At 50.5% G+C, this 23,858-nt stretch overlaps 1 protein-coding gene across 2 annotated transcripts in view; it reads left to right on the top strand.

Moving 5' to 3' along the window:
• LOC140386789 (sodium- and chloride-dependent GABA transporter 1) overlaps positions 1-23,858 on the top strand; it is a 177,249-nt gene that overhangs the window by 137,160 nt on the left and 16,231 nt on the right. For both annotated transcript variants that reach the window (XM_072469487.1, XM_072469488.1), the window contains exons 9-10: positions 16,150-16,290; positions 19,025-19,124. In XM_072469487.1, the coding sequence (XP_072325588.1) occupies positions 16,150-16,290; positions 19,025-19,124 (241 nt within the window). The remainder of the gene's footprint in view (positions 1-16,149; positions 16,291-19,024; positions 19,125-23,858) is intronic.

The following is a 23,858-nucleotide window of genomic DNA, read 5'->3' as shown; positions in this document are numbered from 1 at the left end:
ATCATGCACTACTCCTCATTCTACGGTGGAATTTGGCATTGTGTGCACAGAGTGGTGGTTGGGGGAGAGAACTAGTCTGTAGCTCTCCGGCTGCACAGCCGAGTTTTCTCTCCTGATTCTCTGGCACTCTGTGCACAAAAACATCTGGAGGCGTGGTTTCTGCCATCATGCTGGCGGGGTGGGGCCTGTTAGAGTTGGCAACACCGACTCCACAGAGTTCGGGGTGACGTTTTTAGAGGATGCCCCAATCTGCGTCAAAAGGAACACTCTCCCCACCCCCTCCCCGTCCCGCAGACAAATATGGGGACTTCCCTCCCCCCAACATGCACCTGAACAACACCTCATGGCAATGGGGAACCCCCCCCCCACAATTACTGGGGCAATCCTACCATGGATATGGGGAACACTGCCCCCCCCACCCCTCAGATAGGGGGTATCCCGCCCCCTTCCACAAGCAATGGGGCATCGCCCACCCCAAACGGATATTTTTTTTTTTATTTTTTATTTTTTTTTACAGAATTTACAGTGCAGAAGGAGGCCATTCGGCCCATCGAGTCTGCACCGGCTCTTGGAAAGAGCACCCTACCCAAGGTCCACACCTCCACCCTATCCCCATAACCCAGTAACCCCACCCTACACTAAGGGCAATTTTGGACACTATGGGCAGCTTAGCATGGCCAATCCACCTAACCCGCACATCTTTGGACTGTGGGAGGAAACCGGAGAACCCGGAGGAAACCCACGCACACACGGGGAGGATGTGCAGACTCCGCACAGACAGTGACCCAAGCCGGAATCGAACCTGGGACCCTGGAGCTGTGAAGCATTTGTGCTAATCACTATGCTACCGTGCTGCCCTAAATATGATATGGGGAACCTTCCCTGCAAGCTCCAGGGCAACCACCCCCTCGGATATGGGATACCCCCCACCCATAAGCAATGGGGCAACCCCACCCAGACGGATATGGGGAACCACCCACAACCTCCCCCACACATAAAGTGAACTCCCCCAATGGGGCTCCCAAGTCCATAGAGAACTGCACCCTGGCAGTGCCACTCTCACCCCAAGGGCTACACGTACCTGTGTGCCCCCGACAAGTTCACCTTGACTGCTTCACGTCTTTAAAAAGCAGTTGCAAGGCACTTCCGGTGGCGGCCATGAAGGAGTATGTCGCACATTTGATAGCTCCCGTCTGTGATGGACTTTTGGACCTTTTTCTCCTGTTTTTTTCCGGAGTGTATTGGATAAATCAGTGAAGAGCGAGACAGTGAGGAGAAATCCCCCTCCAGTGTATGGAGAACTGGACCAGAAGTGATCGTGTGAGAAGACAAAGCTCTACAAGGAAGACGCGAGCAGAGCTGGCAATGCGGGAAAGCATGGCGGAGAAGCAGGGCTGCGGGGAGACGGCACAGTGGTCAATGGAGCAGCTGGTGAAGGTTTTTGAAGATTGCTTCGCTAAGCTTAAGAAGGACACGCTGGACCCGGTCAAGGCTTCGATTGATCAGGTTGCACAGAATCAAGAAACTCACGGACGTGCGATCCAGGAGATGGAGAAAAAGGTGTCCAAGCACGAGGATTACCTAACCGTGCTGGAGACCAAGGTGGAGATGATGAATGGCCGCCAGAAAAGAATGCAGGAGAAGCTGGAGGACCTGGAGAACAGGTCCAGGAGGCAAAACCTGAGAATCGTCAGCCTCCCTGAAGGCAGTGAGGGATCGGATGCGAGGGACTATGTGACGAACATGCTGGAGAAGTTGATGGGGGCTGAGGCGTTCCCTCGGCCCCTGGAAGTGGATAGAGCGCACAGAGCCCTCGCGAAGAAGCCCCGAGCAAACGAGCCGCTGAGGGCGATAGTGGTACGTTTGCACCGATTCCTGGACAAGGAACACGTTCTGCGGTGGGCCAAGAAAGAACGGAGTAGCAGGTGGCAGAACTGTGAGCTGCGCGTTTATCAAGACCTGGGCGCGGATTCGACCAAGAAGCGAGCTGGGTTTAATCGGGCAAAAGCAGTCCTCTTTAAGGAGGGGGTGAAGTTCGGGATGTTGTACCCAGCCCGTCTGTGGGACACATATGAGGAACGCGATTTTTACTTCGAAACACCAGACGATGTGTTGACTTTCATCAGGGAAAAAAGACTGGATGTGAACTAAAGACACGGAATCCTTGGGGAGAGTATTGCAGTGCTGATTTGTTGACAATCACTTTTGTGCTGGTTTGACTAAGTAGTGTTATGTGCAATAAGGGCTGTTTTGATGGCTAAAGTTAACTTTGTCTTACTGGGAGCTGGGTGGAGGGGGGATGGTTTTTCTGTGGTTGTTTCTTCTGTGGTTGTTTTTCCACTGTTTTTTCTGATGTTTGTTTACTGGGGAATGTGATGCTTTGAATATGTTTGTCCAAGTGGGGGGTAAGGGGAGAGAACAATGGGGAGACAGACTGTTTGGTGCCATGGGTGGGGCCGATCAGGCTGATTACATGGAACGTCAGAGGGTTGATTGGGCTGGTCAAGAGGGCTCGCGTGTTTGCGCATTTGAGGGGGCTGAAGGCGGACGTGGCAATGTTACAAGAGACACACCTAAAGGCTATATACCAGACGAGATTGAGAAAGAGGTGGGTTGGCCAAGTATTCCACTCAGGGCTGGACTCAAAGACCAGGAGGGTAGCGATCTTGATCAATAAATGGGTGGCATTTGAGGCAGGGAGAATCATGTCAGACACAAGGGGACAGGTACATAATGGTGAGTGGGAAGCTGGAGGGGGTGCGGGTGGTACTCGTGAACGTGTATGCTCCGAATTGGGATGCTGTGGAATTTATGAGGCGGGTGTCAGGTAAGATCCCAGACTTACAGTCACATAACTTGATCATGGGGGGAGATTTTGACACAGTCATTGATCTGGAATTGGACCGGTCAAAATCCAGGACTGGGAGAGTGCCAGCCGCGGCAAAGGAATTGAAGGGGTTTATGGAACAGATGGGGGGAATAGACCCATGGAGGTTTGCACAGTGTAGCCATCTAAGATGGCCAGCTGCAAAGGACCATGGCCCACCCAGGACTCAGAGAGATACAGAGTCTATGTGTATCTGAAACACAGGTAACCAGACCTGATCGAAACCCCTGCTCGTTTGCATTTTAATGGCCCATTTTCCCAGGACAATGGAACTCCAATCAAGCAACCGGTACAGCCACAGACTGATCGGCGCCACGCCCTTGCTCAGAAAGCACATATGCAAAGGTCAATGACCGCCAAGGACCCGCCCAGCCACCAAGGCATCCGCCCCTTTATTGGCTGAAATTGAAGACAGTGATCAGAGCCCTGTTGAATTATTGGGTCCAAGGTTAAGGACCGCCCCTAAAAGCGCAAAATCCCAGAGGGATAACAGAGAGCACAGCCACGTGTTCTGTCTCTTTTGGATCCGGCCTGTGCCAACCCAATCGTAGCAGGAACAGACAGGTAAGTTCAAGACCAACGATCGCTACCTGATGGATGAGCTGAGCAGAGACAGAGCCACTTTCTTCGAACCAGCCAAGTGAAATCCAGATAAAGGCCTTAGCCATTTGCACAGTGCCGGTTGCCCTGAAGTTAAGTATAGGTCATTGTAGCTGATAGGTGTAGTTTAAATCTTAGTAGATATTGTGTTTGCATGTCGACATAACTCTTGTAAATAAACCATCTTTTGAACTAACTAACTGGTTATGTGGTCATTTGATCGATATAAGGGAAGGCTTGTGGTTCACCAATATTAATAGAGCAACAACGGCCAAGGGCGAAGGAGTTTTCTTTTTTCTCCCACGTCCACAAGGTATACTCTTGCATCGACTTTTTTGTTCTGAGCAGGGCTCTAATACCGGGGGTGGTTGATACTGAATACTCGGCAATCGCAGTGTCGGATCATGCCCCACATTAGGTGGATCTACGGGTTAGTTTGGAAAGAGGACAAGGCCCGCTATGGAGGCCGGATGTGGGGTTGTTAGCGGATGAAGCGATCTGTGGGTGGGCGAACAAGTCCATCCAAAACTACCTGGAAACAAATGATACGGGGGAGGTCTCTGCAGCAATGGTTTGGGAAGCTTTGAAGGCAGTGGTCAGAGGGGAATTAATCTCGATACGGGCCCACAGAGAAAAGACGGAATGGGCTAAAAGGGATAGGTTAGTTGAGGAGATACTCCAGGTGGACAGGAGGTACTCGGAGGCCCTGGACTCAGGGCTACTGAGGGAGTGCGGAGGTTACAGGTGGAGTTTGGGCTGTTGACTACAGGGAAAGCGGTGGAACAGCTGAGAAAGGCAAGTTGAACCTATCCCAGCTCGTAGAACAAATGAAAGTGGATTTTAAGCGATGGGACATGCTCCTGCTATCACTGGCAGGGAGGGTACAGACTGTGAAAATGATGGTCCTCCCCAGATTTCAGTTTGTCTTTCAGTGCCTCCCCATCTTCATCCCGAGGGCCTTTTTCAAGCGAGTGAATAAGGTTATTTTGGGCTTTGTGTGGGCGGGTAAAACCCCGCGAGTGAAGAAAGTGTTGCTGGAGCGCAGTCGGGGGGAGGGTGGGTTGGCACTGCGATTACTACTGGGTGGCTAATATAGCCATGATTAAGAAGTGGGTAGTGGGGGAGGGGTCTGTGTGGGAGCGGATGGAGGCAGCGTCATGTAAAGACACAAGTTTGGGAGCACTGATAACGGCACCTCTCCCGTTCTTGTGGGTGGTGGTGACGGCTCTGAGAATCTGGGGGCAGTGGAGGAGATGTAAGAGAGTGGCGGGAGCATCAGTTTGGACCCCGATTTATAACAATCATCGGTTTGTACTGGGTAGGCTAGATGGTGGGTTCCGCGGACGACAAAGGGCAGGAATTAGGAGGATGGAGGATATATTTATAGACGGGAGCTTTCCCAGCTTGAAAGCCTTGGAGGATAAATTTGAATTGCCAGCAGGGAATGGGTTTAAGTATCTGCAGGTGCGAGACTTCTTGAGAAGGCAGGTTCCGGCCTACCCGCTGCTGCCGCCATGGGGGGTACAGGATAGAGTAGGCTCCAGTACTTGGGTGGGAGAGGGGAAGGTATCGGATATTTACCAGGAGCTTTTGGAGGCGGAGGAAACTCCGGTGGAGAAGCTAAAGGGAAAGTGGGAAGACGAGCTAGGAGGAGAGATAGAGGCGGGTCTATGGGCGGATGCCCTAAACAGGATTAATACATCCTCATCGTGTGCCAGGCCCAGCCTGATACAATTTAAGGTAGTCCACCGGGCACACATGACAGGGGCCCGGATGAGCAAGTTTTTTTGGGTAGAGGATAGGTGTGCGAGGTGTGCAGGAAGCCCAGAAAATTATGTCCACATGTTTTGGGCATGCCCGAAGCTCAGAGGGTTTTGGCAGGGTTTCGCTAAGGCAATGTCCACGGTACTGAAAACACGGGTGGTGCCGAGCCCGGAGATAGCGATCTTTGGAGTGTCGGAAGAGCAGAGAGTTCAGGGGGCGAAAGAGGCCGACGTCCTGGCCTTTGCCTCCCTGGTAGCCCGGAGATGGGTCTTACTAATGTGGAGGGACTCGAAGCCCCCGAGGGTATAGACCTGGGTTAGTGACATGGCTGGGTTTCTCAGTCTCGAGAAAATAACGTTCGCCTTAAGAGAGTCAATGGTCGGGTTCACCCGGAGGCGGCAGCCGTTCGTCGACTTTCTCGGGGAAAATTAAAATGTCAGCAGAAGCAGAATATCCAAAGTGGGGGAGGGGGGGTGGCAGACTGTTTTTTCCCCTTATTGCTGGGGGAGTGGGATGAAGATTGGGATGGGGTGGAAATGCTTATTGTACCATGTTTATGTCGCTGTTATTGTTATTATTATAAAAACTTGCAAATACCCTAATAAAAATATATTTTTTAAAAGAAGCAGTTGTAAACCTCACCAATGTGAGTTCATGTCGACGAGGGTGGGACATTCTAGATCTGGGGGGAGCATAGGGCGGTAAAGGCCGCCAATCATATTAAAATTTATTTAAACGTATTGAAATGAGGTTACCGCCTTTCTGGGCAGGAACCTTGTTACGTCACCAGTGAGGGGCGGGGAAAATCGGAAAATGAGATTGCACCGGCGGCAATCTAGTTTTCCGCTCCCTGCGAGATTTTGCTTCCACCTCGCCATCTGCACTCACTGCTAAAGTGGGTGCAAAACCGCCCCTTACGTCTGTCAGTTATGAGGCAAGGCCTGTGCACATCAGGGATTGGACGAATAATTGCCCTTGTAGGATTACTCGCCAGGCAGATGTAAAATCGGCATCCATGGGTCAGGTGAAAATCTTACCAAAGACCAGCAGTACCAACCCTCTCGATCAGAGGGTTAGCGGTTCAAGTCCTCTCCAGGACATAATCTTTTTTTTAAAAATAATTGTTATTAAAGGTTTTCATAAAATATCAATAACAAAATGAGAAAGAAAAAAGAACTCAACAGGGTTAAGTACAAAACACAATCTAAAAAAGCAACCCCCCAAATCGCCCCCCCCGTACAAAAATAATAAATTAACATTAACACCCCGACTTAATACAACTGGTGTATACACCCCCTCAGACCCTCCAGTGTAAATAACATAAACAAAAATAAAGTAAACCACCCCCCCCCCCCCCACACCCCCCGAGCTGCTGCTGCCATTGACCAATGTCTATCGTTCTGCCAGAAAGTCTAAGAACGGTTGCCACCGCCTAAAGAACCCTTGTACCGACCCTCTCAAGGCGAATTTCACCCTCTCCAATTTAATGAACCCTGCCATATCGCTGATCCAGGATTCCACACTTGTGGGCCTCGCATCTTTCCACTGAAGGAGAATCCTTCGCCGGGCTACCAGGGACGCAAAGGCCAGAATTCCGGCCTCTTTCGCCTCCTGCACTCCCGGCCCCTCTGCCACCCCAAATACTGCAAGCCCCCAGCCCGGTCTGACCCTGGATCCTACCACCCTCGACACCGTCCTCGCTACGCCCTTCCAAAATTCCTCCAGCGCTGGGCATGCCCAGAACATATGGGTGTGATTTGCTGGGCTCCCTGAGCATCTAGCACACCTGTCCTCACCCCCAAAGAACCGGCTCATCCTTGTCCCGGTCATGTGTGCCCTGTGCAGCACCTTAAACTGTATGAGGCTGAGCCTCGCGCACGAAGAGGAAGAATTCACCCTCCCTAGGGCATCTGCTCACGTCCCCTCCTCGATTTCCTCCCCCAACTCCTCCTCCCACTTACCTTTCAACTCCACCACCGAGGCCTCCTCCTCCTCCTGCATCACCTGGTAAGTTTCCGAGATCTTCCCCACGGGTGGTTCCCCCGTAATGGGGTCCAAGCCGAGGCCCCATCTTCCCCCCTATGCTGCCTCCACTGCCCCCAAATTTTGAGGGCCGCCACCACCACCGGGCTCGTGGTATACCTCCTTGGAGGGAGCGGCAGCGGCACCGTTGCCAGCGCCCCCAGATTCGTACCCACACAGGACACCGTCTCCAGCCTCTTCCATGCAGCCCCCTCCCCCTCCATCACCCACTTGCGCACCATCGTCGCATTGGCGGCCCAGTAGTACCCACAGAGGTTGGGCAGCGCCAGCCGCCCCCTATCTCTACTCCGCTCCAGGAGCACCCTTCTCACCCTCGGAGTCCCTCGCGCCCACACAACCCCATTATACTCCTGTTAACCCGCCTGAAAAAAGCCTTCGGGATAAACACGGGGAGGCACTGGAACAGGAGCAAAAACGTTGGGAGCACCGTCATTTAGATTGACTGCACCCTACCCGCCAGGGACAGCGGCAACGCGTACCACCTCTTGAACTCCTCCTCCATTTGCTCCACCAGCCTTGTAAAGTTAAGCCTATGCAGGGCCCCCCAGCTCCTGGCCACCTGGACCCCCAAATATCTGAAGCTCCTCTCCGTCCTTTTTAGTGGGAGCTCACCAATCCCCCTCTCCTGGTCCCCTAGCTGAACTACAAACAGCTCGCTCTTCCCCATATTGAGCTTGTACCCCGAAAAGTCCCCGAATTCCCTAAGGATCCTCATTACCTCTGGCATTCCTCCCACCGGGTCCGCCACATACAGCAGCAGGTCGTCCGCATAAAGTGACACCCTATGCTCCTCCCCACCCCGCACCAACCCCCTCCAGTTCCTCGACTCTCTCAGTGCCATAGCCAGGGGTTCAATCGCCAGTGCGAAGAGCAGGGCGGACCCCTGTCTCATCCGTCGGTGCAACCGAAAGTACGCGGTCCTCCTCCTATTTGTGGCCACACTCGCCATCGGGACCTCATACAACAGCCTAACCCACCTGACAAACCCCACCCCAAACCCAAACCTCTTCAGCACCTCCCACAGGTACCCCCAACTCTACCCTATCGAAGGCTTTCTCAGCGTCCATCGCCACCACTATCTCCGCCTCCCCCTCCCTCACCAGCATCATGATAACGTTCAAAAGCCTCCGCACATTCGCGTTCAACTGTCTCCCCTTCACAAACCCCGTCTGGTCTTCATGGATGATCTGTGGCACACAATCCTCAATCCTCGTGGCCAAAACCTTCGCCAGCACCTTGGCATCTACATTTAGCAAGGAAATCGGTCTGTAAGACCCACATTGCAGGGGATCCTTGTCCCGCTTCAGGATCAAGGAGATCAGTGCCCAGGACATCGTCGGGGGTAAAGCCCCCCTCTCCCTTGCCTCATTAAAGGTCCTAATTAACAGCGGGCCCAACGGGTCCATATATTTTTGATAGAACTCGACCGGGAAACCGTCCGGCCCCGGTACCTTCCCCGCCTGCATGCTTCCTATCCCTTTGATCAGCTCCTCCAGCCCAATCGGGGCCCCCAGTCCCGCCACCAGTCCCTCTTCCACCTTTGGAAACCTCAATTGGTCCAGGAAACGGCCCATCCCTCCCTCCTCCCGTGGGGGCTCGGATCGGTACAATTCCTCGTAGAAGTCCCTGAAGACCCCATTGATGCCAACCCCACTCTGCACCACGCTCCCTCCCCTGTCCTTAACTCCCCCAATCTCCCTAGCTGCCATCTGCTTCCGAAGCTGATGCGCCAGCATCTGGCTTGCCTTTTCCTCATATTCGTAGACCGCCCCCTGGGCCTTCCTCCACTGCACCTCCGCCTTCCTGGTGGTCACCAGGTCAAATTCGGCCTGGAGGCTGCGCCTCTTCCTCAACAATCCTTCCTCAGGCTCTTCCGCATACCTCCTGTCTACCCTCACCATCTCCCCCACCAGCCTCTCCCTCTCCCCCTGCTCCCTCCTCTCCTTGTGGGCCCTAATGGAGATCAGCTCTCCCCTCACCACCGCCTTCAGCACCTCCCATACCATCCCCACTCGGACCTCCCCGTTGTCGTTGGTCTCCAAGTACCTCTCTATACTTCCTCGGACCCGCTCGCTCACCTCCTCGTCCCCCAACAGCCCCACCTCCAAGCGCCACAGCAGGCGCTGGTCCCTCTCCTCCCCCAACTCCATGTCTACCCAATGTGGGGCGTGGTACGAAATGGCTATTGCCGAATACTCGGTATCCTCTACTCTTGCTATCAGCGCCCTACTCAAAATGAAAAAGTTGATTCGAGAATAAGCCTTATGGACAAGTGAGAAGAATGAAAATTCCCTAGCCCCCGGCCTTGCAAATCTCCAAGGGGCCACCCCTCCCATTTGGTCCATAAATCCCCTCAACACTCTAGCCGCCGCCGGCTTCCTACCCGTCCTAGACCTGGAGCGATCCAGTGCCGGATCCAACACCGTGTTAAAGTCTCCCCCCATTATCAGGCCCCCCACTTCCAAGTCTGGGATCCGACCCAACATACGGCGCATAAAACCCGCATCGTCCCAGTTCGGAGCATACACATTGACCAGTACCACCCTCTCTCCCTGCAACTTACCACTTACCATTATGTACCTACCACCATTATCTGCCACAATGCTCGACACCTCGAACGACACCTTCTTTCCCACCAAGATCGCCACCCCTCGATTTTTGGCATCTAGCCCTGAGTGAAACACCTGACCTACCCACCCTTTCCTCAGTCTTACCTGGTCTGCCTCCTTCAGGTGTGTCTCCTCGAGCATAACCACATCCGCCTTGAGCCCCTTCAGGTGCGCGAACACACGGGCCCGCTTAACCGGCCCATTTAGTCCCCTTACATTCCAGGTTATCAGCCGGATCAGGGGGCTACCCGCCCCCCTCCCCCGCCGACTAGCCATGACCCCTCCTCGGCCAGCCATATGCCCGCACCCCACACCCGGCCCATTCCCCACAGCAGCATATCCCCGTCTCGACCCCCCCCACTCGCTCCAGCTCCTCCTTGACCTTAGCAGCAGCAACTCGATTCCACCCCACCCCCCACCCCCCCACCCCGGCTGGGACACATCCTAGCTGGTTTACTCCCCCCATTGCACGTCCGCAAGTCAGCTGACTCCTGCTGACCCCGGCCACTCCCGCCTCCCCTTCGACTCCTCCCATTGTGTGGCACACCCTCCTCTCCCGCTCCCCATCCACAGGCTCTCCCCCTCCCCCTTCCGTTCTAAGCACGGGAAACGATCCTCGCTTCCCAGCCCTGGGCCCCCCCCCCCCCCCAGTCTTCGGCGCGGGGGAAAAGCCCTACGGCCCCACCACCAACCAAAACAGTGCCCAACCCGCCCCAGCCACCCTTCCCAACCCGAAAGAGAAAAACACAGAGAAAAAGAATCCCAAAACAATGCAAAGGCCCCCCCCCCCAACCAAAAATAGGCATAACATATCCACTGCAGTCCCCAATCGCCCATCCCGACCCTCAGTCTGTGTCCAGCTTCTCGGCCTGAACAAAGGCCCACGCTTCCTCCGGAGACTCAAAATAATGGTGCCGGTCCTTGTAGGTAACCCACAGTCGCGCCGGCTGCAACATGCCAAACTTCACCCCCCTCCTGTGCAGCACCGCCTTCGCTCGATTGTACCCGGCCCTCCTCTTCGCCACCTCTGCACTCCAGTCCTGATATATCCGAACCTCCGCGTTCTCCCACCTGCTGCTCCTCTCCTTCTTGGCCCACCTGAGCACACACTCCCGATCGACGAACCGATGGAACCGCACCAGCACCGCCCGCGGAGGCTCGTTAGCCTTGGGCCTCCTCGCCAACACTCCATGGGCCCCTTCCAGCTCCAGGGGCCCCTGGAAGGACCCTGCTCACATCAGCGAGTTCAACATGGTGACCACATACCACATAGGCCCCCACATCCCGCCCCCCCAGCCCCTCCGAGAGGCCCAGAATCCGCAGATTCTTCCGCCTCGACCGATTCTCCATCTCCTCGAACCGCACCTGCCATTTATTGTGGAGCGCCTCGTGCGCCTCCACCTTTACCGCCAGGCCTAAGATCTCGTCCTCATTGTCAGAGATCTTTTGTCGAGCCTCTCGTCTCACCACCCCCTGGGCCGTCTGTGTCTCCAGCAGCTTATCAATAGAAGCCTTCATCAGCTCTAGCAGGTCCGTTTTAATCTCTCTGAGGCAGCGCTGGATACCCTCCTGTTGCTCCTCTGCCCACTGCATCCACGCTGCCTGGTCTCCGCCCGCCGCCATTTTGTCCTTCTTCCCTCCCTTCTTCTGGTCCACCACCACCTTTTTTGGCGCCCCGCTCCTAGTTAAAGCCATTTACTGACGGGGAGCTATTAACTCCTTCCCACACCGGGAAACGTCGAAAAAGTGCCCTTGGGGGCCCTGAAAAGAGCCCAAAAGTCCGTTTTTGCGGGAGCCGCCGAATGTGCGACTTAGCTTCACATAGCCGCAACCGGAAGTCTCGAGAGGGAATCCTTTTGGCAGTGTTCGCTTCACCAATCTGCCCCAAAAAGTCTGTGGAAACTCCTGAAAAAGGTCTGAGAGTCCATTCCAGACGGGAGCTGCCGAATGCGCGACCTACTCCTCCATGGCCGCCACCGGAAGCCTCGTCCCCGCTTCTTCAATGGTCTTGGTAGATCTTTTCACAGTTGTTCCCTCTGCTGCTAGAATTCACCTTTAATAAAGGCCCTTAAGTCAGCTTGCAGCTTTAAGCTTGCCCTTCCCCCGCCTGCATGCTGGAAGAGGCCCCTCTCTCCCCTGCAGTTACAGCCAAATCTTTTACTGTTTCTGCCGGGTCTGGTAACCAAGAGACATACCATTCCTGGGGGGCACTGTCAGGGGAATGTTGCAGTCTTCTTCCCACACCGGGAAATGTCAAACAAATGCCGTGAGGGCCCTGTAAAGAGTCCAAAAGTCCGTTCCAAGCGGGAGCTACCGAATATGCGACCTAGCTCTGCATAGCCGCACCCGGAAGTCCCCCAGGACATAATCTAAGCAGTACTTAAAAGATACCAGTACTGGAGGCACCACCATATGGGTGCGATGTTAAAGCCTGGCTGCTCACTCAGATCTATGCAATAAGTCCCACTGCAGGAATTGAAGAGGAGTAGGGGCGATTTCCCAGTGTGATAGCCGCTGTGCGCTCCTCAACAGGGGGCACTAAAATAAATTGTTTGGTCATTAATTTCATCGTAGGACCTTGTTTGCTGCTTCAGACCCTACATTACACCAGCGATTTCACTTTAAAAATTCTTCATTGACTGTAAAGCAAATCGGGATATTCGGAGGTAGTGAAAGATGTTATCAGAATGTAAATTCTGGGTTTTTTTTCTTCTTTTAACACTGGGAATTAATTTAATCTTTTAGAAATGACCTTTAAATGCGTGTCGTGATGCTTCATGAATATTAATCCATAACTTTTGTGGTTTTCAAATTGTCTCCTCATGAGGTTCCTACCTACCATTCTCAAAAGCCCTTCCAGCTACACAACTGCCTTCTTTATGCGCACCTTCGAACTGACCTTGATGATGAAGAACGGTTTATTTCACATCCTTGAGGCGAGATCCTCGGCAAACTGGATTTTAAATTCAAAAATTCTGTCAAGCACAACTTTGTGCTGTAGATCGTAAATATATTAAATGTCACATAATAATTATTTGGGATATTATAGCATCCTGAGTTGCACACTTCACCCAGTTTATACGCAGAATGAACTGGTGACTCTTTTTCATGCTCCACCTCTTATCAGGGAGACTAACAATCATTGCAACTTTGTATTAGGATGGGCTTTAACAGTTTTCTAAATTCTCTGTGCAATGATCAAACCAAAAAATACACAGTTTAGGTCTCGTCCACATTCTTCAGCTGTTTTGAAGCTTTTGCAATCCTAATGAGATGTCTTTCCAGCGACCTTCCACTGGCTGACTCACCTGACTCAGGAGCTAATTGTGCGTCGCCCACCCCAGTTTTCCTCAGCTTTTTAATAAAAACGCATGCACTGGCGATTAAATCCGTGATCTGCACCTTTGTGATTGCATTTAGTTGTAGGTGAACGTGGGCTATCTTTGCTTTGTTCCAGTCTATATAGGAATTCTCTCAGTTACTAGTCCTCATTCCACACCATAAGCCTTTCTCTTGGAAGATAGGTTTATTTTAAATCATATGAACACATCAGCTTATGTGTTGTGGCCTTTGTAATTAAAAAAAGAAAGCCTTTAATAAAGAATGAGCAGGACAGCGAGTTGGCAAATCGTAGGACTCTGAATGACAATATTATTACTAAGCTTGCCACCAAATCTAATACACAAAGACAAATATGTTTTTTTAAATTAAAAAACGCAAATACCCCCAATCCAGGCCCACGGTGAGAAAAGACATGGGATAGATTGTGCTTTGGGTGCAGGCCCTTTGAAGGTAAATGTTGGAAGCTCCTGAAAGAGTTTGGAGCCTTCTCGGGCTACAAACTCAACTTAAGCAAGAGTGAAATCTTCCCGGTGAACCCGAAAGGGAGATGGGAAGAGTTGAAGGGACTGCCGTTCAAGCAAGCCCAAAGCCTCAGATCCGCTATCTGGGGATCCAAATTGCCCACGATTGGGCACGGATCCACAATTGGAAGCTGACCAATCTGGCAGAGGAAGTAAAGAAGGATCTGCAGAGGTGGGACACATTCCCATTCTCCCGAGCGTGGATGATGCAGACGGTCAAGATGAATGTGCTGCCCAGGTTCCAACTCTTGTTCAGATCCATACCAATCTGTATCCCCAAAGCCTCCTTTATCAAAGTTGCCAAAATGATCATGGCATTTGTCTGGGGGTGGGGGGGACCTGGAAACAAATGAGACAGCACTTCGGTTTGACCAAAATAGCCACTATGGCCCCTATCTGCGACAGCCACAGGTTTGCACCAGCCATGATGGATGCCACCTTTGAGAGGTGGAGACCAGACGGAGGGACGCTAACAGTTAGGGACTTCTGTATGGACGACAGACTAGCGACGTTAGAGGAACTGACAGAAAGGTTATAACTGCCCAACAGGAACCAACTGCGACACTTACAAGTAAAAAACGTCCTCCGCAAGGAAACAACATCATAGCGACGGACACCGAGACATTCAAAGTCAGAGAGTCCGTTAGACGCAGGCAACCTGGGTGGGGGGAACTGCGGGAACCTGTATGGGCAACTGTTAGAAGGGGCACGCTCCCCACTGGATGAGACATGGGAGAAATGGGAGGAAAAACTAGGGATAGAAATAGGGTTGGGATTCTGGAGCGAAGCACTGAACAGGGCCAACTCCACCTCCACATGCGCAACTGAAAGTGGTGGAGAACGCACTTAACTAGAACCCGAATGAGCAAGTTCATCTTGGAGGTGGAGGTCAAATGTGAATAGTACCAGGAAGGCCCGGCCAACCACACACACATGTTCAGGACAGCCTTCTTCGAGGCAATGTCTAAGGTTGTGAGGGTGGAACCAAGCACAAATGGGGGTATCAGACCAGCCAGAACTATTCATGTGAAGGGGAACCGATGCTCTTGCCTTTGCCTCCCTAATTGCGATCAGCAGGGCCACCCAAAGCTACAGACTGGCTGGCCAACGTGTCAGAATTTCTCCCATTGGAAAAAATTAAATTTACCATCCAAGGGTGGGAAGAGGGTTTCCACAAGACATAGAAACCATTCACCAACTTGTTTGAGGACCTGTTTGAAGCCAACAGCCAATAGAGTGAGGGGGGCGTTGGTGGTGGTAGGAGTCATGCATAAGGGAGACTAAAGCAGCAAAGAATAAGAGGAAGGAAAGAAGAAAGAAGGGAAGAAGTGTAGGGAGATTGGAGGGGGGACAAAACCGCCGGGGCAGATGACGGAGGGCAGAGAACAAGGCCACAGACAAAGGACCCTACGGCAGGGACAAAGGCTCCCAGGTCAGAACGGGGCAAGCAGAGGCCGAATTAACCATGTACAGGGAGGGGCACCATTCCCCCCAGACAGGAACATGCAAATAAAACCAGAGAGCAAACCGAGTCAGTGTATGCCTGCGGGGAGGGGGGAGGCATCAACATATAATGCTCCCTTTCCCATCTTTGCTATTCTTTTTGTTGGGGCTGACACAAGTAAATAAGTAAAACCCTGCAAATACCTAAGATAAAACATGATGCCAATGAAACACCTGAATAGTCAAGGGGAAGGAAGGGGTTTATTCGATATTGTGGTGGGGAGAGGGGGAGGGGGCTATGCCTGCTATATGTGAATACATGGCCTTTTTATAAACTTTTGTGAACATAGAACATACAGTGCAGAAGGCGGCCATTTGGCCCATCGAGTCTGCACCAACCCACTTAAGCCCTCACTTTCACTTTTCCCCATAATCTAATAGCCCCTCTTAACCTTTTTTGGGATACCAAGGGCAATTTAACATGGCTAATCCATCTAACCTGCGCATCTTTGGACTGTGGGAGGAAACTGGAGCACCCGGAGGAAACCCACGCAGACATGGGGAGAACGTGCAGACTCCGCACAGACAGTGACCCAGCGGGGAATCGAACCTGGGACCCTGGTGCTGTGAAGCCACAGTGCTAACCGCTGTGCTACCATGCTGCCCCAAAGAAGAATCACCAAAATCTCACTAAAAATATTTTAAAACCAAAAAAAACATCTGCCAGAACTCTGTGCAACTTAAAATTCTAAGTAGGGAATTCTGTGTCTTTCAATTTTGGGTGATAGACTATTTATTCGGTATTTCTACTGAGCAAATTGAGTTAGTTATGGTGCTGGGATTTTATTTAAGAAACCTATTTATTTAAGAAACCTATCATTCAAGGATTAATAAATGCAATTGCTTCACACGTGTGTCTTCTGTCTGTCCTGTTTTCCAGTTTGCTATGGTGGAGGTGATGGTGACAAGTCTATTGGATGCCTACCAGGACAGCCTCCTGAAATATCTGAAAAGGAAAGAGTTTGTGGTGTTGGGGGTCTGTGCCGTAGGTTTTCTGTTAGGAATTCCAAACGTCACACAGGTATATCTCACACCAAATGTCAGTTAAATGCTTTTTTCTAAGGTCAGGATTTTCCACGCCCCATCATGGTGGGACCTGCTACAGGATACACGGCGGCCCAGCCAGAATGTCCATTGACTATCAGCGGGTCCAGGAACTCCCACCCTAGTTATAAACCTTTATGGTGTCCGAGTATCAACTGAAGGATACTTTATTTGGATCAAAAGGCCAGCGTGACCCAGGCACGTTTATTAATTAATTAAGGCCGGAACTCTCCGGCTCTTGGGATACATTTTTCCTGCTGGCAGCACAGCCTCGCCCACAGGTTTCCCGGCAGTGTGGGATGTCTTCAATGGAAAATCCCACTGACAAGTGGCGGGGAGAGAGAATCCCGCTGCCCTCGAACGGGGGGGGCGCCGGGAAACACGTGGCTGGGGGAAGCAGAGAATCCCATCCATCGGCTTAGAGTCTTCCAGTTTGGCTAAATTTTATTTGCCACCTTTGGGCATATGTTATAGGCGGATTTAATCAGACAATTTTGTAATATATTATCTTGTAAGTTTGTTACTGGGAATTTCACACTAAAAAGAAAAAAATGCAGTTTCGGATTCAATAGGCTCCTCTTCAGAACTGAGTTCGGAGCTTCCAGTTCTGACAAAAAGCCATATTCAGCTCAAAACATTATCTCGCTTTCTCGCTCCACCTATGCATCCCGACTCATGAGTATTTCCAGCGCACCCTGTTACCAGTGTCACTGGAACAGCTGCTTACCTTTTGTCGGATATTTGTGCCACAGAAGTTGTGGGGAAAATCCAGACTGAATCAGGTGCTGACACCTTACTGAAACGATCACTCCATCCAGTCCCGGCCCTGCCAATCACAATAGAGGGCAGCTGGAGAAGTGGACGTTATCTGCTGTTAGTGAGGTCTCCGAGTTTGGCCAGTGGCTCGAGCAATACCACAAACAGTTGTTTCGCAAAAGAAATAAATCAATTCCAATTGACCTCAGCTTTAATATTAGGTCATTCATTAATGCAAAATTAATTTTTTTCTCAAAAGTATTTTTATTCAACAAATGTTTCAGCAGTTTTACCATACAAAACAACCCCACAAAACCCCCCAGCTAACCTCAGCAGTCAACGATAACAGACCCCCCAAAATGCATGATGAACAAACCCCAACAATTGTAGAGCCCCTCCTTCAACCCCCCTCAGCGCAAATTCCACCTTCTCGAAGGTCAGAAATTCGAGCAGGTCCCCCGCTATTCCGAGGCACAGGGTGGAGAGGCTGACCTCCACCCCAACAAGATCCGCCTATCAGCAATCAGCGAGGTGAAGGCTAAGATATCTGTCCCCACACCAGCTGCAGCTCTGGCCAATCCGACACTCCCAATATGACCAGGCTCCACGTCCACATGTAAAACCGCCGAAATAGTGAATACCGTCCTCCAAAAGCTTTTCAGGTTCGGGCAGGACTAAAACCTATGTACACGATTCGCAGGGCCCTCCCACATCGCTCACAGATATCCTCAACCCCTTCGAACAACCATCTCATCCTAGACTTTGTAAGGTGCACCATCTTCAGTTGTACCAGCCCCAGCCTCGCGAGCAAAGTCAAGGCGTTTACCCTGCGCAGCACCCCGCACCACATACCCTTCTCCAGCACCACCCACATCTCTCCCTCCCACTTTGCCTTAACCCCCTCCGTGGAAACCCTGCCCTACTCCAAGATCCTCCCGTAAATCGCCGAGACAACCCCCCTCGCCAACCCGCCGCTAACAGCACCGCCTTCAGCAAAGAGGAGGCAAGCACTACCGGGAAGATCGGAAAGACCTTCCTTGCAAAGTCCCGCACCCGCATAGACCTAAAGCTTTTGACCCGTGTCAGCACAAACTTCTCGCCCAACTCTTCCAAATTCAAATCGCCCTCCCAGAAACAAATCCTTAATTTCCTTAATCCCCCTCGCTTCACATCTTCAAAACCTTGCATCCATCCTCCCCGTCTCAAACCCATCACTTCCCCCTGATCAGCCCCCCCCCCCCCCCCCCCCCGACTCAGCTCCAAACCTAAAATGCTGTCTAAACTGCCTCCGAATCCTCAACGTGGCCACCCACCATCACCGGACTCACCATGTACTTCCCTGGGGCCATCGGGAGCGGAGTAATCGCCAGCGCCCACAAACCCCCCCCTCCCTCCTCCAACCCTGAATCTTCTTTGCATTTGCCGCCCAATGATAATACATCAAACCTGCCGCCTGCTGTCCCCTCTGCAGTATCACCTTTCTAATCCTAGCCACCCACCCTGCCAAAACAAATGAGGAGATCAGCCTGTCCACCCCCCTAAAAAACACCTTGAGCAAAAAGACCGGCGGGGCATTGAAGCAAGAGCAGGAATCAGGGTAAAACATTCATCTTTACTGCCTGCACCCAGCCTGCCAATCAATGCAAAATTCATGACTGAAGGTTAAACCCCCACCTACTATGAGGCAGCAGTACTAACCACTGTACCACCGTGACACCTCATCTTATGGAGAGGGAAGGGTTGATTTCTTTTAGGAAATAGGAGGCAGGCTAGTTTACGCCTGATGGTCTTTCCCGATTTCTAAATATTATTAAGCTTTTTGTTTAAGTATTATTGCCTCCTATCTCCCAGATTCTGACATTTCAGTAGGATCAGAACTCTAATCGGTTTGCGCCGTTGAGTCCAAAGCATTTCTGGATGTTTTTAATGTCCGTCTTAATCTGATGTCATTTCAGGGTGGGATTTACGTTTTCCAGCTCCTAGACCATTATACCGCTCAAGTATCCATTGTTTTCCTGGTTTTCTTTGAGGTCATCGCTATTTGCTGCTTTTACGGTGCGTTTACTGTGTTTCTTAGCATGAACTGATCTGAATACAGATTCAATCAAATAGATCTGTCATAAAAGACAATTGCGTACCAGGGTATCAATAGCTTGGTTACAAGAAATTGGTATAGTCTTTACCATGATGATACTGTAACTATTCAATAGAGAAGATCAATATAACACAGGTATCAATTTACTAATTTAAAAATGATCAGTTGTATCAACTAAATTAAGATTTAAATGCATTAAATATGAATTGTGACCTTCCCAAATTAAAAGAATCCTAATTCTGTTTGATAAAAAGTATCTTGTGAGGAACACTAATTTCTCCCAAAATCAAGCGGTGCACGAAATCCATTATACAGACAGACACAAATGAAGATTAATTGGGATGTATTCATTAGGCTAGTTGAAGCCTGGTTCAGAAGGACAAGTCTTAATTAACAGCTTCACACAGCAAGCATACAAGTGCCAGGCAATGGCCATCTCCAACTAGAGAGAGTACCATTACCATTGGTGAATCCCTTACTGTCAACACCTTGGAGGTTACCATTGACCAGAAGCTTAGCAAAATAAATACAGTAGCAACAAGAGTAGTCAGGGATTGGGAATTTGGTGGTGCATGACCCAACTCCCCAAAGTCTGTCTATCAACAACAAGGCACAAGTCAGGAGTCTGATGGAATAGTCTCCACTTAATGGGTGCGCCTCCAACAACATTTAAGATACAGGACACCATCCAGGACAAAGCAACACACTTGATTGACACCTCACCCACAGTGTTGAGCATTCGCTCCCTCCATCACCAGTGCCTGAGGCAGCAGTGTGTACCATCTACAAAGTGTACAGAAGCAACACCTTCCAAAGCCGCGACACCTACCACCTCGAAGGAAAAGGGCAGCATTCGCGCAGGAACACTACAGCTGCAAGTTCCCCCTCCAGGTCAAGTTCTTGGAACGCCCTCCCCAACAGCACTGTGGGTGTACCCACACCACAGGGACTGCAGCGGTTCAAGGCGGCAGCTCACCACCACCTTCTCGAGGGCAATTGGGGCCAAGCAACAAGTTCTGGTCTTGCAATACACATTACATCCATGACGGAATGAGAGACAGATATGTAGCCTGTTATGGCAAGGTCTGCAAGACATAACAGGCTACAAGATGAAGGCATGCAAAATCTCCGGCTCCAATGCACCCCTCCCTGATGAGCTCAACGCATTCTATGCCCGCTTTGAGCAAGAGGTCAGCGAGAGCGAGCCCTCCACCCCAGAAGCCGCGGATGAACTTGTATCTGAGATCACCACTGCAGACGTCAGAGCAGCCTTCTCGAAGGTCAACCCACGGAAAGCCACTGGCCCGGATGGGGTACCCGGATGAACACTCAGGTCTTGCGCGGATTGGCTGGGGGGGCTATTTGCAGACATCTTCAACCACGCTTTACAACAATCTGAGGTCCCTATCTGCTTCACGAAGATGACCATCATCCCTGTACCAAAAAAAAGTCAAGCAGTGTGCCTTAATGACTATCGTCCAGTGGCTCTGACATCCATCATCATGAAGTGCTTCGAAAGGTTAGTCATGGCACGAATCAACTCCAGTCTCACAGATTGCCTTGATCCACGACAGTTCGCCTACCGCTGCAACAGGTCCACAGCAGACGCCATCTCCATGGCCCTGCACTCTACCCTGGAACACCTAGATAACAAAGACACTTATGTCAGACTCCTATTTATCGACTACAGCTCAGCCTTCAACACCATCATTCCTACGAAACTCATCCCCAAACTCCGTGGCCTTGACCTCAGCTCCTCCCTCTGCAACTGGATCCTGAACTTTCTAACCCACAGGCCACAATCAGTAAGGATAGGCCACAACACCTCCTCCACGATCATCCACAACACCGGTGCCCCACAAAGCTGTGTCCTCAGCCCCCTACTATACTCCTTATACACCTATGACTGTGTGGCCAAATTCCCCTCCAACTCGATTTTCAAATTTGCTGATGACACCACCGTAGTGGGTCATAGAACATAGAACATTACAGCGTAGTACAGGCCCTTCGGCTCTCGATGTTGCGCCGACCTGTGAAACCACTCTAAAGCCCATTTACACTATTCCCTTTTCATCCATATGTTTATCCAATAACCATTTAAATGCCCTTAATGTTGGCAAGTCCACTACTGTTGCAGGCAGGGCATTCCACACCCTTACTACTCTCTGCGTAAAGAACTTACCTCTGACATCTGTCCTATATCTATCTCCCCTCAATTTAAAGCTATGTCCCCTCGTGCTAGCCTTCACCATCCGTGGAAAAAGGCTCCCACTGTCCACCCTATCTAATCCTTTGATCATCTTGTATGCCTCAATTAAGTCACCTCTTAACCTTCTTCTCTCTAACGAACACAGCCTTAAGTCCCTCTGCCTTCGCTCATAAGATCTTCCCTCCACAACAGGCAACATCCTGGTAAGTCTCCTCTGCACCCTTTCCAATGCTTCCACATCCTACCTATAATGCGGTGACTAGAACTGCGCGCAATACTCCAAATGCGGCCGCACCAGAGTTTTGTACAGCTGCAACATGACCTCATGGCTCCGAAACTCAATCCCTCTACCAATAAAAGCTAACACACCGTACACCTTCTTAACAACCCTATCAACCTGGGTGGCAACTTTTAAGGATCTATGTACATGGACACCGAGATCTCTCTGCTCATCCACACTACCAAGAATCTTACCATTAGCCCAGTATTCTGTATTCCTGTTACTCCTTCCAAAATGAATCACCTCACACTTTTCTGCATTAAACTCCATTTACAACCTCTCAGCCCAGCTCTGCAGCTTATCTGCAAATTTACTCATCCATCCTTCTACGCCCTCCTCCAGGTCATTTATAAAAATGACAAACAGCAGTGGCCCCAAAACAGATCCTTGTGGTACACCACTTGTGACTGAACTCCAGGCTGAACATTTCCCATCAACCACCACCCTCTGCCTTCTTACAGCTAGCCAATTTCTGATCCAAAGTGCTAAATCACCCTCAATCCCATGCCTGCGTATTTTCTGCAATGGCCTACCGTGGTGAACCTTATCAAATGCTTTACTGAAATCCATATACACCACATCAACTGCTTTACCCTCATCCACCTGTTTGGTTACCTTCTCAAAGAACTCAATAAGGTTTGTGAGGCACGACCTACCCTTCACAAAACCGTGTTGGCTATCCCTAATCAAATTATTCCTTTCTAGATGATTATAAATCCTATCTCTTATAAACCTTTCCAAGACTTTGCCCACAACAGAAGTAAGGCTCACTGGTCTATAGTTACCGGGGTTGTCTCTACTCCCCTTCTTGAACAAGGGGACAACATTTGCTATCCTCCAGTCTTCTGGCACTATTCCTGTAGACAATGACGACATAAAGATCAAAGCCAAAGGCTCAGCAATCTCCTCCCTAGCTTCCCAGAGAATCCTAGGATAAATCCCATCCGGCCCAGGGGACTTATATATTTTCACACTTTCCAGAATTGCTAACACTTCCTCCTTATGAACCTCAAGCCCTTCTAGTCTAGTAGCCTGTATCTCAGTGTTCTCCTCAGCAACATTGTCTTTTTCCTGTGTGAATACTGACAAAAAATATTCATTTAGCACCTCTCCTATCTCCTTGGACTCCACGCAAAACTTCCCACTACTGTCCTTGACTGGCCCTATTCTTACCCTAGTCATTCTTTTATTCCTGACATACCTATAGAAAGCTTTAGGGTTATCCTTGATCCTACCTGCCAAAGACTTCTCATGTCCCCTCCTGGCTCTTCTTAGCTCTCTCTTTAGGTCCTTCCTAGCTAACTTGTAACTCTCGAGCGCCCTAACTGAACCTTCATGTCTCATCTTTACATAAACCTCCTTCTTCCTCTTGACAAGTGATTCAACTACTTTAGTAAACCACGGTTCCCTCGCTCGACCATTTCCTCCCTGCCTGACAGGTACATACTTACCAAGGACACGCAGTAGCTGTTCCTTGAACAAGCTCCACATTTCCATTGTGCCCATCCCCTGCAGTTTCCTGCCCCATCCAATGCATCCTAAGTCTTGCCTCATCGCATCATAATTGCCTTTCCCCCAGCTATAACTCTTGCTCTGTGGTATATACCTATCCCTTTCCATCACTAAAGTAAACGTAACCGAATTGTGGTCACTATCACCAAAGTGCTCCAAATCTAACACCTGTCCTGGTTCATTACCCAGTACCAAATCCAATTTGGCATTGCCTCTTGTTGGCCTATCTACATACTGTGTCAGGAAACCCTCCTGCACACATTGGACAAAAACGGACCCATCTAAAGTACTCGAACTATAGCGTTTCCAGTCAATATTTGGAATGCTAAAGTCCCCCATAACAACTACCCTGTTACTTTCGCTCCTATCCAGGATCATCTTTGCAATCCTTTCCTCTACATCTCTGGAACTTTTCGGAGGCCTATAGAAAATATTTCAAACAATGACGAGACAGAGTACAGGAATGAGATAGAGAATCTGGTGAACTGGTGCGACAACAATAATCTCTCCCTCAATGTCAATAAAGCAAAGGAGATTGTCATCAACTTTAGGAAGCGTAGTGGAGAACATGCCCCTGTCTACATCAATGGGAACGAAGTAGAAAGGGTCGAGAGCTTCAAGTTTTTAGGTGTACAGATCACCAACAGCCTGTCCTGGTCCCCCCATGCCGACACTATAGTTAAGAAAGCCCAC

This window comes from Scyliorhinus torazame, chromosome 12 (genome assembly GCF_047496885.1).
Source record: "Scyliorhinus torazame isolate Kashiwa2021f chromosome 12, sScyTor2.1, whole genome shotgun sequence".
NCBI classification, from domain to species: Eukaryota; Metazoa; Chordata; class Chondrichthyes; order Carcharhiniformes; family Scyliorhinidae; genus Scyliorhinus; species Scyliorhinus torazame.
This window is presented reverse-complemented; position numbering and strand designations above follow the sequence as displayed.